Consider the following 14,915-nt stretch of genomic DNA (forward strand, 5'->3'; position numbering starts at 1 on the left):
GGTAGTTGGATATGTGCAAAACAGTGGCATTACTGTACAGTATGGAGTGCATAATGTTAAAGTTCCAGTAGTGAAGCTGAGGTGTCTATGACGTGTTCAGCAGTCTGATGGCCTGGTGGAAGAAGCTGTCTCTCAGTCTGCTGGTACGGGACTGGATGCTGCAGAACCTCCTTCCTGATGGAAGCAGTCTGAACAGTTTATGGCTGGGGTGACTGGAGTCCTTGATGATCCTCCCCGCTTTCCTCAGGCAGCGCTTCCTGTAGATGTCCTGGAGGGAGGGAAGCTCACCTCCAATTATCCGTTCAGAGCACCGCACTACTCTCCGGAGAGCTTTGCGGTTGTAAGCGGTGCTGTTGCCATACCAGGTGGTGATGCATCCAGTGAGGATGCTCTCAATGGCACAGTGATAGAAGGTCCTGAGGATGCGGGGGCTCATGCCGAATCTTTTCAGTCTCCTGAGAAAGAAGAGGCGCTGCTGGGCCTTCTTCACTGTTTTGTTTGTGTGTACTGACCACGTAAGATCCTCAGCCAGATGTACACCAAGGAACCGGAAGCTGCTCACTCTCTCCACAGCAGCGCCGTTGATGGTGATGGGGGTGTGTGCTTCTCTGCACCTCCGGAAGTCCACTATCAACTCCTTTGTCTTTGCGACGTTGAGGGTGAGATGGTTGTCTTGACACCAGTGGGTCAGGGCGCTGACCTCCTCCCTGTAAGCCGTCTCATCACTGTTGGTGATAAGACCCACCACTGTAGTGTCGTCCGCAAACTTCACAATGATGTTGGAGCTGTTAGTGGCTGTGCAGTCGTAGGTGTAGAGTGAGTACAGGAGAGGGCTCAGTGCACACCCCTGTGGAGGTGTGTACTGCTTTAACATAACCACATGTTTATGTTAAAGCTGTTGCAGTGTTTTCAAATGATGGGCAGTGACTGTGCTCAAATAGTGATGGTGGCATTAATCATTTTTATTAAGAAATACTTTTCCACTCTGCTCGACTCAGATGGTTTTTGGTGATAACCTCTTCAGTTTTAGAGAAAACCCTTTCACTCAGAGAGGCAGGGGTGATATAGATGATACCCACAGATCAGATGTTGTTGTACTCCAGCTACTAGGCACACAACAAAAACTTTACCTTGAAAAACAAGTTGTGGATATCATAGTAGGATCATAATCATAAACCATCACAATGTAAGATCTCTTGTGTTTTCCTTTCAGTTATCCGGCTTCGAGTAATAATCCTGTTATTCTGTTGCCTCCTAACCTCACTCCTACAGTCCCACATAACTCCTGTTTGGTCTCTCAGAAGTGCTGCTCCTGCATATCTCAAGCTTCCTGGATTTACTCACCTGGCCTCCTCGTCCACCTGCCTGCCCGCTCTCCACCTCCATCCTGCCTGCTCACCTCCAGTAATCTGTCCTTTCCCTCTCTGAACGCTGTGATAATTATCACTGTTTCATTTCTACACACCTCTGATTTAGTTACCAGTTCTTCTTCTATATCTAACTCTTGGTTTCTTATAGATCATCTTTGCTTTTCCTTTCAGCACCCTCACTAAAAGTTTGTTAACCCTGAAAATCCTTTCACTGTTTACATCATAATCAAAACAAAATGTCTTAAAAGGAGGAAAAGAGATTTTTAAAAGCTAACTGAAAACATGAGCTGTAACTTCAGCTTCAGGAAAACCTCATGGTAAAAACTAGGATTTGGTGTGTGCTGCTGACCTTTGACCTGCAGCTGAACATCTGTCAGTCTGGGTTCTTCTCCCCTCACTCTGATGGTGCAGGTGTAGTTGCTGCTGTCAAAGATGTGGGGTTTCCTCAGAGTGAGGCTGAAGTCTCCAGTCTGCAGAGCGTCAGTCTTCATGGATGTTCGGTCTCTGTAACGCTGGTTTTGATCTGTCAGCTCGTCCTCTTCCTGCTGACGCTGGTGGACGGTTGGAGGATTGAGGTCGTAGCGGCTCCACACCCCTGTGGTGGGTCCAGATACAAACGGGATGTGACAGGGCAGCAGGGCTGACTCCGCCCCCTCGTACACCTCCAGGGTGAAGACTTGGTGGGACACTGTGAGGACACAGAGACACATGAATCAGCTGTGTGCAGAGACGGCAAAAGGACAGACTGTCTGTACTTAAGTCAAAGTACAAATACGTGTGTTAAGAATACTCCAGTAAAAGTTGAAGTACTGATTTAACTTCTACAGTACAGGCTCTGACATGTACTCAAAGTAGCTCTTTGATTGGTACATGAGAAACCTTTTCTGCATACAGTAAACTGTATTGATGATGTCTTTATACTAGATGGTTGGCAGTTGGTATAAAGGTTAAATCCAGTGAATGAATCCAAGTGTCATCTCTGCTACACTTGATGTGAGTGAACTCTGACCCTGAACAGCACAGCTGTGCAGCTGTGCAGCAGTCACACACTGTTCTTTACTGTAAACTAATCACATTTCAGTGTTTTTCTGCAACGCTACCGATCTCCGACTTGTAACCCAATGTGATGTCTGTGTTATGTGTGTAAGGTCGGGGGGGGTTCCCATCTCGCTGCAGGGCAACCTGCTTGTGACAAATAAAGCTTCATTCATTCATTCATTTATGAACAGTGAGGCTGAACTCAGTCTGTAGATGAGCAGCAGAGTGGAGGTTTGTCCTCGATGAAGACTGAAGCTGTTCACACAGGCTGATGATAGCTGAGCCTGAACATCTGTGTAAACAGCTACAACAAAGGTTAAACGGTCAACAGTCTTTCTTGGTGTGTTGGGTGTGTTGCTGACCTTTGACCTGCAGCTCTACTGCTGTCAGTGTCCGTTCATTTCCAAATGCAGTGATGGTGCAGGTGTAGGTGCCGCTGTCAGAGGTGATGGGGTTCCTCAGAGTGAGGCTGAAGTCTCCAGTCCTCAGAGAGTCCGTCTTCATGGACGTTCTTTTCCTGTAACGCTGGTTTTGGTTTCTCAGTTCATCTCCTGCATCATTACGCTGGTGGACGATTGGAGGACTGAAGTCGTGGCGGCTCCACACCAGAGTGGGACGTGCAGGTACAGAAGAGTCCTGACAGGTCAGCAGGACAGACTCCACCCCCTCATACACCTCCAGAGCCGAGGCATGCTGGGAAACTGAGGACACAGAGACAGAAACATGAATCAGCTGTGTGTGAGTCTAAACCTGAACTCTGCATCAGTTCACTCTGAGTTTAGAGTCCACATTTTTTGGCAGCCAGATCACTGCATTTGGCAACAAACATGCTCATAGCTCAAAATGTGCACTGGTACTGAACATCCATCCATCTATTCTCTTCCACTTATCCAGTTCAGAGTCACGGGGGAGCTGGAGTCTATCTCAGCTATCGTAGTGTGGACCATGGACAGGTCAGCAGTCTCAGTAAAAAACAGAAAGAGAGACAACCATTCACACTAGGGGTGGGTTTTTATAATCGATTCATCGATTAAAATCGATTCTGGCTTGGATAATGTAAAATCGATTCATTAAAATCCTGAATCGATCTTTTAATATAAATTTATTTAGATTTATTTATTTTTGCCCGAAATGCCAGAATCTCTGGTGACATCTCACAAAATTTCAAGAACCACCAAACAGTTAAGACAGTAAATGAGAGCAGGTACACGGATTCTGCACATAGACTTAAACACACAGCGCGACCCGCGGATCAGAATCAGTTAGATGTCGCCTTTCTCACGATCGGGGCTGAAAGCCGACAGCTCGCTGATTCTGATCTGTGGGCGGGTCCGAGCTTTGTGTTCACGCCCTTTATGTGCTGATTCTAAAGCTGTTAGTTTGATGTCTCTCCAAACAATATTGACCGAACCAGCAGCAAAAGAAGATCCAAACGCTTCACATAAACATCGTCATGAATTCACTCTGACTTTTACTGTTTTGCTTCCACCGCGATGCGCAGCTCTCTCTCTCTCTCCCTCTCTCTCTCTCCCTCTCTCTCCCTCCCTCTCTCTCTCTCTCTCTCTCTCTCTCTCTCTCTTCAAGAACAGTTTCCCTTTCTTCATTATTCGCTTGCTTGTTACGCACAAGTCTACTGTTGCTTACAGCGCTGTCGGCCGCTGTTTTTTTCCCTTTTACATTCTTCCGAAATGAAAACCTCATTTCTGCTGTTCAATACTGAACAAATTTAAACTTTTTAAAATTATTCAAAATGCAAAATGCTTAGCCGTGTCCAGTGTTGGGGAGTAACGGAATACATGTACCGCCGTTACGTATTTAAAATACAAAATATGAGTAACTGTATTCCGTTACAGTTACCGTTTAAAAAGGTTGTATTCAGAATACAGTTACTTTGGTGAAATAAATGGATTACACTGCGGTACTTTCCTGTTTCATCTTGTCGCGGGTCAGGACTGTTTGGGTTTTGTTTGACAGCTACGTTCTGTTGTTCCAGGCGGCAGCGTTACGGTTGCCATGGTTACAGGGCGACGCTCGCTCTCTCTCTGCGACTGTGTGTTTCCTGGGTGAGAGAGCGCCATTTCGTTGTTGTTGTGCTAAGCTAACAGGCAGAATGCTACAAGCATAGCTCTAAAGAATGGAGCATCATGGGCAGTGTAGTCCGTGTTGCAGGGAGAATGGCCTGCCATACACGTTATGGGTCTGTGAGCGCGAGGAGGGAGAAAAAGGGGAGTGGAAAGGTACGAGTTGTCATCGAGGAAAAACGGGAGCTGGAAGCATGTAAATATAATAATAACCACTTCAGCCAAGAAGAGTGCCTGACGAGCCCAGTTGTAAGTAAGCTATTAAGACTCGACTGTACACCGTGTTCGTGTTTTCCTCCGAAAACAATAAGTTCCGTTGGAGCAGCCTTTCAACGCCTCTCTCTGTCTCTCGCAAGAAAAGTTGACCCACACAACAAAGTAAAGCTATTTTTCAGCTACGAGCCGACAGGGACCCCGCCGTATTAGTCAGAGGTCCCTTTACTACAGTTTGGAGTCGCGGACCTTCAGTAATAGTAATAAATCACACAGCAATAGTACATTCACGTTGTTGTAAAAAGCATGATAATATATTAAGTAATCCAAAGTATTCAGAATACGTTACTGTCATTGAGTAATGTAACGGAATACGTTACAGAATACATTTTGGGGCATGTATTCTGTATTCTGTAATGGAATACATTTTAAAAGTAACCTTCCCAACACTGACCGTGTCTCTAATAAAACCGCTGTAACTTCAGAGGTAATGTTCATATGTTGATTAATGGTTTTCTTTCGTTTTTGATGTACTGCAGAATATTTTTATAAAATCCCAGGCCAGGAAAATCACCTTCATGTTTTTCTGTGTTTTATCTTCAGCTACTTTGACACAAAGGCATCTGCTGTGACGCTCACACCTGTGATAAAGTCTTGCGTGTGTCAGCTTCCTTTTTATTGATACAAAAATATGTAAATGCACTGATCTGAATTATATTTCTGACTGTCAAAATTTCCCAGATTTAAATCGAATCGAATTAAATCGAATCGTGGATCGAATCGATTCTGGACCTTGTGAATCGGAATTGAATCGATTCTAGAAATCAGTGACGATACCCAGCCCTAATTCACACCTATGGAGATTTAGAAAGATCCAATAACCCAGCCACACTCACTGTGTGTCTTTGGACTGTGGGAGGAAAGCAGAGTACTCGGAGAGAACCCACACAAACATGTGGAGAACATGCAAACTCCAAACTCCATGAGGATGCATTTTTCATAAAATCACAGAGCTTTCAGTTTGTTTACATGTTACAAGAAAAATGTGAAAATCTGAAAAGAAAAAGTTGTTTGTTTTAGTTTTAGTTCAAAGGTGACGTTTGACTGAGGTTTGAATTGGTTGTGATCAGACAGCCACATGTCATCCTCTCCAGGTACAGACTGCTGTTGTCGAGTCATTTTAAAGATGAAATGTGTTTATATCTTTTTTCTGTTAGTGTCAGCTGGTGACTTAATGGGATAAGTTGGAAGCCCGTTTCTGCCACTAATCATCCTCTGACTTCATCTGTTATGGTCGATGTAAACTTTGGCAAAGAATTGCAATCAGATTGTGAGTCTGATTTAAGGAGAAAAGTGAAAAATCAAGAGAAGTTTAAAATAAAATATTATCTCAAAATCTCCTTAAAAATCCAGATGTTGTTGTGAACACTACACCTCTTCTTCTCTTTCATTCAGTCAGAGGATGATCTTTGTATTAAGGTGGAACTTCAGTATGATTGTGATTATGTTCAATGATGGTTAGTGACAAATGTAATCGCATGGCAGGATGCTGTAAAAGGACCAAACTTCAGTCAGGAGAACCACTGAGATAATCCATCCGCAATACGAGGTTAGTCATTCATATACTGCTGCATGGGCTGGGCTGTAGTTACATCCTAAGGTTTTTAAAACTGAGCTTTAAAATGAACAGTGGTGATAACAACCGAGAGAGGCCGACAGTGATCACTGACTTCTTTTAGGGGCTTGTTCAGATTAAATGGAAGAAGATTCAAAGCATTAAAAGATGTTAAAAACACAACAGCCTTAATAAACTCAGAGTCGTTTGGACCCAGAAGCAGGTTTCACCAGGTCATCACTTAAAGATTGGATATCCCACCTGCTGCTGTGTTTTAATGCAGTACAGTTGCTACTAATGTCACTCGTCACATCCTGTTTATGACAGTTAAAATAAATAACATTCATATCAGAAATAAAATTGTCTCGTGTAAACTGTTTGTGGTGTTAAATAGGCCTTTACTACTGTACTTTAATGTGGGTCATAAGGCTGGTACTTCAAGAGCCATATATTTTATGATGTTGTTTAGGGCTGCACGATTAATCGTTAGAAAATCGCGATCTCATTTCCAAATGACAACGATTTAAAAAAACAAAATAAAAAAAAAAGACGATTGTACCGCATTTTGATCCGGGACATAATCTGCATGAAAACAAGCGCTCACTCTTCCTGCTCAACAAATGACAAGGGCGGAGCCTTATACCACGTGATACAGAAGCTGTGCCGTGTGATGCTAAAATTAGCAGGGAAAAAACAACGGAGAGCACGTCAGGGATGACGAGAAAGTGACAGGAGAAAATCCGTCCCGGTCAACCACCCAAACATCAATAACGGGAACCTTATACAGCGCTTCCCTATACACGTCGAACTCCCGCAGGCACAAAGAAATTACGGAGGCTATCACTTATCACTGTTAGGAGGTGGTGGGTAGGTGTATTGTTGTTGTTTGGGTTTTGTTTTCCTTTTTGGTATAGGTAGGCGAGGCGGGGCTTGATGGCATTCCGGCACACCTGCGGCGCATCGGACGTCATCAGTGAGCGCTTTTAGGGAGCAGAGTCACGGACGTCTGGTGTCGGAGTATTGTCGCTGTCACAAGTGGTAACGTGTTAGCACAAGCTGAATCTGTTGATTCTACGCTGTGGAGCTGTATGTTTTAAGGATCCACGTTTTGCCTGCTTCTCTTTTGTCTTAGCCTGTTCCACTGCTTGCCCGCCTGCCTAGGTTTTTGTGTTGGCTACTGTGGATCCACGACGGAGAGCTACGTTCCATCGGGCTGCGGTCACTGCAGCAGCCGTGGTTTGTGTTTCAAGTAAGCTCTCCAACTCTCTCCGTCCACTTGTGTTTAACTTTCGGCTATCAACGGTACGCCGTAAACTGTTTTGTTCCTTGTTGTCAGGTAGTGATGGGCAGATGAAGCCCCATGAAGCACTGAAGCTTTTCATCCAATTGGTTCACCCCAACGCGAAGCTTCATGAAGCTTCATTTGCTCTAGCAGGACACCTACTGGACGTAAAAATAATAGCTGGCATGAATTTGAAGAGTGTGGCATTTTGCACACAGCCTGTAAATGTCAACAACAAAAGGAGTGTGTAAAACATGTATATTGTATTGATGGCAGTATACTGTGTATATTTATGCTGGCAGTATGGAAAATGATTATTTGGAAATGCTTAAAATGGAAATGATCATTTACTGTGAGGTGAGGTGTGGTTGGGGTGTGGACAGTGGTTGTGCTTTTGTAACGTTGAGGTATGGACAGCTACACACTGAGGCTTTGAGCCTCAGTCCTGCCTGTTCACATTTTATTCTGTAAAAACTAAATTTTCACTGCTTTTACGTCCTTTTTAGTGGGGAGAACATAGCTGGGATTTAATGATTTAACAAATCTTTTGAATCCTTTGTCCTCCACAATGCTAAATGGCTGGGAGTCCTCAATCACCATGCTGACCAGGTCTTCATCTATTTGAGATTGTTCTCCTGAGGAAAGACAATGAAGACAAAGCACAAATATAAATATCACACACGTAACTTATAACAGTTGTATAATATTGTTATATCATTTAGTAACATTACTGCATGCTATATTATCATTGCATTTGATGGCTCACCTGGTCTTGCTCCACAATCAGTGTTCCCCTTATTCTCATGTAAAGCTCTGTAGTGACTAAGCATGGATGAGGTGTTGTTGTTATATCCCAGCTCCCTGGCACATAGCAAACACTTCACCTTGTACAAAAGTACAGACAGCTTAACATAAATTGTATTGCACCATCAGTATCATGACAATACATCTTCTGTAGAAATTTACATACCTTGTTGGGAGGAATAAAATCAAAATGTTCCCACACAGGGGAGGACATCCTCCTCTTCTTAGCTGGCTCCATTCTCTCCTGACTTTCTCTCCTCACTCTCATAAACCTCCAAACTGTCTCCAAACTCTCTCTAACCGCAACTCTCCATCAAACACCCACATTTTGATTGAAGTCTGAGGGGTTTATATCGCTGTCATAGCTCGCGGCAAAGTTCGAACCACTTCATGAACCAGTCACGTGGTACAGCCGGGCAGCGAGGCTTCGGACGTCATCATTTTCAGCTCCTCCCATAAATGAAGCAAGCCTCGATACGCGCTTCGCGGAAACGCCCCCTCCATTACTCGACACACGCTCCGAAGCCTCGATACAGAACGTCCCATCACTATTGTCAGGTAGCTCCGGTGCGTCATCTGCCTACCCGCATACCTCGGCTTCGTCTCATCTCTTCGGTGTTAATCTCCTGGCACATTTTTATCTATCACTGTATATAGCCCCCTTCCTTGTAAATATTCCCTATTCTTGTATATAAACTTGCATCACAACTATTTTGTGTCCGTGTGTGTTTCTGCCACGTAATCCATCCGTGTCAGTTTACCTAACAATCACCTGACCACAGATATGGCTCCATCAACACTGTGCAAAACGAGGGATTTAGGAAAATGATCAACACCCTAGAGACAAACGCTACACAGTGCCGTCCCGCAACTATTTTTCTATTGTTGCACTACCTGCTCTATACACGCAGCGTCGAGCAACGGTGGAGACGGAATTTCAAGCAGGACAACATTTTGCGGCAACAACACAACGTGAGACATTTGTTGTTTTTATGTTTATTTATTGTTTTTATGTTCAGTCTCAACTGTTACGAAGTTGATGTGCAATAAATATTTATACTGGAAAAGAAAATCGTGAGATTTAAGGGTGAAACCAGATGGGTAATGTTTTCGGGTTGTGTGTAGCGGGACTGCGCCGGTGTGTGAAGAGAGAGCGGAGAAGGTGAAAAGTAACGGTTAGCTACAGAAGAGACGGAAAGACAATAAATAAAAGGAATATAATACTCCCTCGACAGCCAGAGTTGTGTCGGCGATGCTCGCTGTGAGTAAACTGTTTCAGCCCACTGTACACGGTGTTCGTGCCTTAGAGAAGAAATAAAGCTCGGTGAAGCAGTTTCCTACGCCTCCTTCGATCTTTTTGCGAGCGGAATTGACCTGTATAGTAAGCTGTTTCCGGCTACGAGCCAGTTACGGAACCTTGAAGTAACTGCCAGAGGTTTACTACGGTTCGAGGCCGCGGATCTGGCGCGGTAACACAAGGCAAAAAGTTAGTGTAGAGCCGTGTAGTTAATTTACATAATGTGAGTAATAAAAACTTCTCCAGAGTTGGGCAGTAAGTACTTAAGTACAATTTTCAGGTATCTGTACTTTACCTGAGTAGTTTTTTTTTTCTAACTACTTTTTACTCCCTACAATTTTAAACACATATCTGAACTTTCTTCTTCTTACATGTGTTGTGATTTTCCCAAGTGCATCATTACTGCTTTTGCTAAAATGGTCATATTTTATTAGAAGTTTTTATTTTGAGGTATTACAATCAGAACAGAAAAGGAAAAAGAAGAAACTGCTGAAGAAGTTTACAGAAGGTGAGGAAGAGAAAAAAAAACCCTGAGGATCTGCTCCAAACCTGCCTAAAAAACAAAAACCCAAGCAGGGGCCTGACAGAGCCAGGGGGCCAGGCCCCACCAAGCAGCCATTAGCCAGAACACACCCGAGCACCAAGAACCACCAAGAACCAGAGGATGGGGGCACCAGCCACCAACAGAGAGTGTGGTGGGGGAAATAGTGTCAGTTTTGATAGTTTATTAGAGATTTCCATCATGAATTCATTGTGGAAACTGAGCACAAGTTAAAGACCAAACACAACTAAATGTGTTTATCATCCAAATATAAAAGGGTGTTATAATAATATGTGGCTTACACGCCTGTTAAAACCTGCCTGGTGACAGATGACACTGACAGTAATCTGCTGATGATTGAACTGCAGATTTAATGCAGGAATATTTCCTGTTTGAACTCTTCAGGGACCCGTGTATTTCCTGAGCAAACACTCTTCTCCTCATGCTGCTGCTGTGCTGGCAGCTTTAAGATGCAACAATAAATATTTCTATTGATTTGCACAGAAAGCTTTGAAAAAGCAACAGAACAATAAAAGCAGCAGCAGCTCTGACTGTGTTCATACCAACTTAAATATGTCAAAGTCAGGTTTCTGTTTAAAACACTGAATGTTTGAGTTACAAATACACAGATTTAACTACATTAACTTAACTGTGGTGTAAAAACTGGATTCATTGACTGCTATGTAGCAAACATAGAGCTCAGTTTAACACACAGAGTAGAAAGGTCTGTATAAGAATGAAGCTGCTGATGCAGGGCTGTACACATGTTCCTGTTTAGAGGCAAAGTCGCCCTCTACAATGTAGCAACAGGAAATAGAAACATAGTTTTATTGTCCTTCTTTTTCTTCTGGTTCAAGCTGAATACAGTTAGAATAAAAAGTTAGACTAAAGTTTGTACTCACATATACTGATATGATTTTATCATTATGTTAATACAGCACAAGCTTCAGTTAGCTTTGCACAAAAATACAAACATTGTTCCAACTTCCTGCTCTGACTCGGCCTCAGGATGTCTAGAAGCAAGAATCAAGCGCACCCAAAGGAAACAAGCGCACCAGTGGTCACGTGCTCAGCACACAGAGTGGGAATGACTGAAGGAGCTGCTGTGACGCAGCTATGATGCAGTTTTGTGTGACCGAGTGAGTTGATGGATCTGTAAGTGTTCTTACTTTGGCAGATTCATTAACATGATGCTGATTATAATCTGGCTGTAATCTCCTGCAATGACTACAATCAGCGGGATGAGGAATAAAGGACTTTTCTATGGTTTCCTTTAGCTGTTGCTAGCTTGTCATATTTATGCCTCACTATTAGCAACTTGGAAGACATGCGCTATTTAGCCAATTCTGGGTCTGCAGTGACCCCTTGTGGACATTGTGAGATGTTGCTTGTGTTGAGTAGATGATGTGTTGTGATTGTTTTCCTAGTTATCTATGACTCTGCTAATTATAAAATTGCCCATTTCTGTTTCCAGAAAACCATGTTTATAGTCACACGTGCTGTTTACTATAAAACAAGAAGTTCAAGTTTGGCTGCACCGAATTCAGATTAAGCCTCACAAACATTTTCATGTAAACAAATCTTTGGTGGGACTTAATTTAAAAAAATTAACCAAACTCCTGGACTGCTGCAGTCTCTCTCTTTTCTTTTGGAAAAGACCAAAGCAGACCCCTGGATGAGGCTCATCCAGCAGGGGGGCTTCTGCACAAGCTTTAGAAAAACTGCCCAAAATGCATTGACAGAGACATTTCAGGGATTTTAAGTCATTCTGCACTCAGATGGCTTAATTGTTAATCGCGTTAGTCATGAAAATTGTGTTAATGGGGCTTAAATGCGTTAACACTGACAGCCATGATTATTATATTCTGTTTTTTGCCTGTCCTGTCCGGCAGTATAGCTGCACAGGACAAGACGAGAATGAGAATTATTATCTGAAGGCCAAAAAAATGCCCAAAAGAATTATTTTCCAAAGTGCATCATTACTGCTTTTGCTATAATGGCAGTCATATTTTATTAGAAATTTATTAGGATTTTTTATTTTGAGATATTACTATCAGAACAGAAAAGACCTTCCGAAGAAAAGAAAAAGAAAGAAATTGGTGAGGAAGTTTACAGAAGGAGAGGGAAAGAAAGAAACACTGAGGATCTGCTCCAAACCTGCTTATAAGACACACTGAGCAGTGTGGGGATTAGAGAAATATTTTGCTGCTATTGTTAATAACCATCATTACCATTGCATTAATAATTAATATTGATATTGCATTCAGATGTTTAAACATATTGGTACCCAATTAGCCTTTATTACAGGTGCAGTTATAACCACTTTAAACTGTTGAGTTAAATCTATAATCTTAAATGCTTTTGAATGCTTGTTATAATCTTCAATGTGTACGTGCTGGCCTTCTGTCTGGTGGAAAGGTTACAAGGTTTAGCTGGTGAGGTGAGAGGTGAAACTGAGTGAATGTCAGTTTCACCTCTCACACTTACACAGCAGTTAGACTCAGGGGTAGGTGAAGGTTCAAGTGATATTTTGTAAAAGCTTGCAACTGCAAAATTGTGTTTGCAAAAGAAGAGTTTGTTGCAGAAGGTGGGCCTGATGTTCCAGAAGATGAGCGCGGGCAGGACGTGCGACAGGAAGACTCCTGGGATGGAGACGAGGCGATGTTCTTTTCAAACTGTGTTAAAGGTCATTGTGGTTTTGACTTGACGTGTGCATGTTTTGTATCTGATGACGCATGAGGGGGCGTTAACCCTGATGAATCAAAAGCAATCTGAAGTGTCTTTTTGGGCGGAGATCTACAGCTGATGTTTTGCAGTGTACATCTCCCCACGCTGCGTGTGTTCATTAAAATCATCGTTTGACTCCACCCGGCCGGATCAGTGTTGTTATTTTGGAATTCCTCCTGTATCCCTCCTCAATATTTGAACCCTTAACAGCAGCACACAGGACTACATGATATGTTTAGAGGCAGCAGCCAACCAAGATAGTGTGTCTGTGAGTACGTGTGTGTGCACCTGTGTGTGTGAGCGCTTGTGTTCACAAGCTTTTACAATGTAACTGTCTAATAGTGGGTATATGGAGCCATAGCCCCCCCCCAGGAGATGAAGCAGGCATGGAGGAGATGCAGGTTCCAGACATCTAGATGCCCCCAGAGTACGAGAGCCCAAAGAGGCTCACGGCAGGGGGAATCGCACTACTCAGAAAAGACCAAAGCAGACCCCTGGACGTCAGAGGCGCGAGCTGCACCTGAGTGTAGCACTTCCGCTCACAGAGGACTGTCTGCGGAGCTGCTGCAGGTTAAACAGAGACTTTCTTACCGTTCATGAGGAGCAGGAGCACCACCAGCGTCTTCATCCTCCTTTAAAAACAACTCAAACCGACACAAAGTCCCGTTAAATCCTCTGCTGACCCAACGAACCCACAGCTGGACACACCTGCAGCTCCAAACACGCCCACGCACAAAGGTTACTTTCTGTTTAACAGGAAGTCTCCGTGTGTCGCAGATATCAGATAATAAAATGTGAAGTAGATTTGAAATAAAACGTATAAATGCGCCACATGAACACAAACAGCTGGATCACTGTGGTCTGACAGGCCTGTTAAAGAAAGTCTGAGGCTCAGTGATGTTTGTGGGAATAGTTCATGGAGCTGTGATCACCTTCATGCAGGAAGTGAACTTTGTTATAGTGAAATTATAAAAGCGTTTCTATTTAAAATATGTTTTATAAAAATAAAACATTATTAAATTATGATTTAAAGCTTCAGCCTTTAAAGTGGTGAGAGAGTTAAACTGAACACATCCTGTTAAAATCTGATTCATGAGGCAGTAATAAGATCTGCAACAGATTAATAACATAATCTGAGTTATGGAAGAGCCTCAATAAATTAAGAGTAATATCATCAGTTTTCATTAACTTCCACTTAAGTCATAGTTTTCAGTAATACAGGATCAAATATAACCCAATATAAATGTGATTTATGATATAAATGCTCATGTGCTGATGAGAAAAGAAGTCAAATGTGACATTTTCACATTTAATTGTCTGTGTTGAATCCTTCAAAATTTAACATTGGGAGATGTTGACATCAGTGGGAATCTGTTTTGGGATTTTTTTAAATTAACTTTTACTGTTTAATCAGTAAAAACATAATAAAAACTATGAAACTGTAGTCATGCTTTTTATGAGTGTGATGTGTGGTAGACAATGTTCCCTCTAATGTTTCACGTGTCTGAGCGAACACACAAACTCCCTGAGCGTCCCTTGGACCACTGTGAGCAACAGCAGACGTGTGCACTGTGGTCACGCCAGCATCGAATCCATCCAAGTTACTTGTTTATTAAAATAATCAAATTACAGCGTTTATGTTAGACTACTTTTAATTAACTGCTTTAGCCCACTTACAATGAAAATTTAAAAAAAAATCTAGTCTACACATACTACACTACCCATGTAGCATGTTAACACTATTGGAAGTAAAAATAACTTGAACTCCAATTTTGAAAACACAACTTTCTTTTTTCTTTTTCTTTTTTTATAAAGCACTGACTTGTATTATGAGTCTGTGGTCTGGGAGATATTGAAATCAATTTCTCCAATGTACCTTTTCAGGTAACGAGAAACTGTTGACTGGGCAGCTGTCATCTCCTCTGGAAAGATTAGAAGCTCCTTCAC

At 42.6% G+C, this 14,915-nt stretch overlaps 1 protein-coding gene and 1 long non-coding RNA gene across 3 annotated transcripts in view; one reads left to right on the plus strand and one right to left on the minus strand.

The window, feature by feature from the left end:
- LOC112432349 (uncharacterized) overlaps positions 1-13,733 on the minus strand; it is a 40,362-nt gene extending 26,629 nt beyond the window's left edge. Inside the window, exons 1-3 of the mRNA XM_076882088.1 lie at positions 13,560-13,733; positions 2,771-3,109; positions 1,720-2,058 (exon numbers count right to left, since the gene is read on the minus strand). Of these exons, the coding sequence (XP_076738203.1) occupies positions 1,720-2,058; positions 2,771-3,109; positions 13,560-13,596 (715 nt within the window). The 5' untranslated portion in view covers positions 13,597-13,733. The remainder of the gene's footprint in view (positions 1-1,719; positions 2,059-2,770; positions 3,110-13,559) is intronic.
- Positions 6,887-9,114, plus strand: LOC112432390 (uncharacterized). Of its 2 annotated transcripts, XR_013097179.1 has the most exons (3): positions 6,887-7,355; positions 7,450-7,566; positions 8,962-9,114. It is a non-coding gene; the product is annotated as an uncharacterized LOC112432390 (long non-coding RNA). The 2 variants fall into 2 exon arrangements; XR_013097178.1 differs by having other exon boundaries at positions 6,887-7,566.
- Positions 13,734-14,915: the final 1,182 nt, after the last annotated feature.

The sequence above is a fragment of the Maylandia zebra genome, linkage group LG3, assembly GCF_041146795.1.
Source record: "Maylandia zebra isolate NMK-2024a linkage group LG3, Mzebra_GT3a, whole genome shotgun sequence".
Taxonomy (NCBI): Eukaryota; Metazoa; Chordata; class Actinopteri; order Cichliformes; family Cichlidae; genus Maylandia; species Maylandia zebra.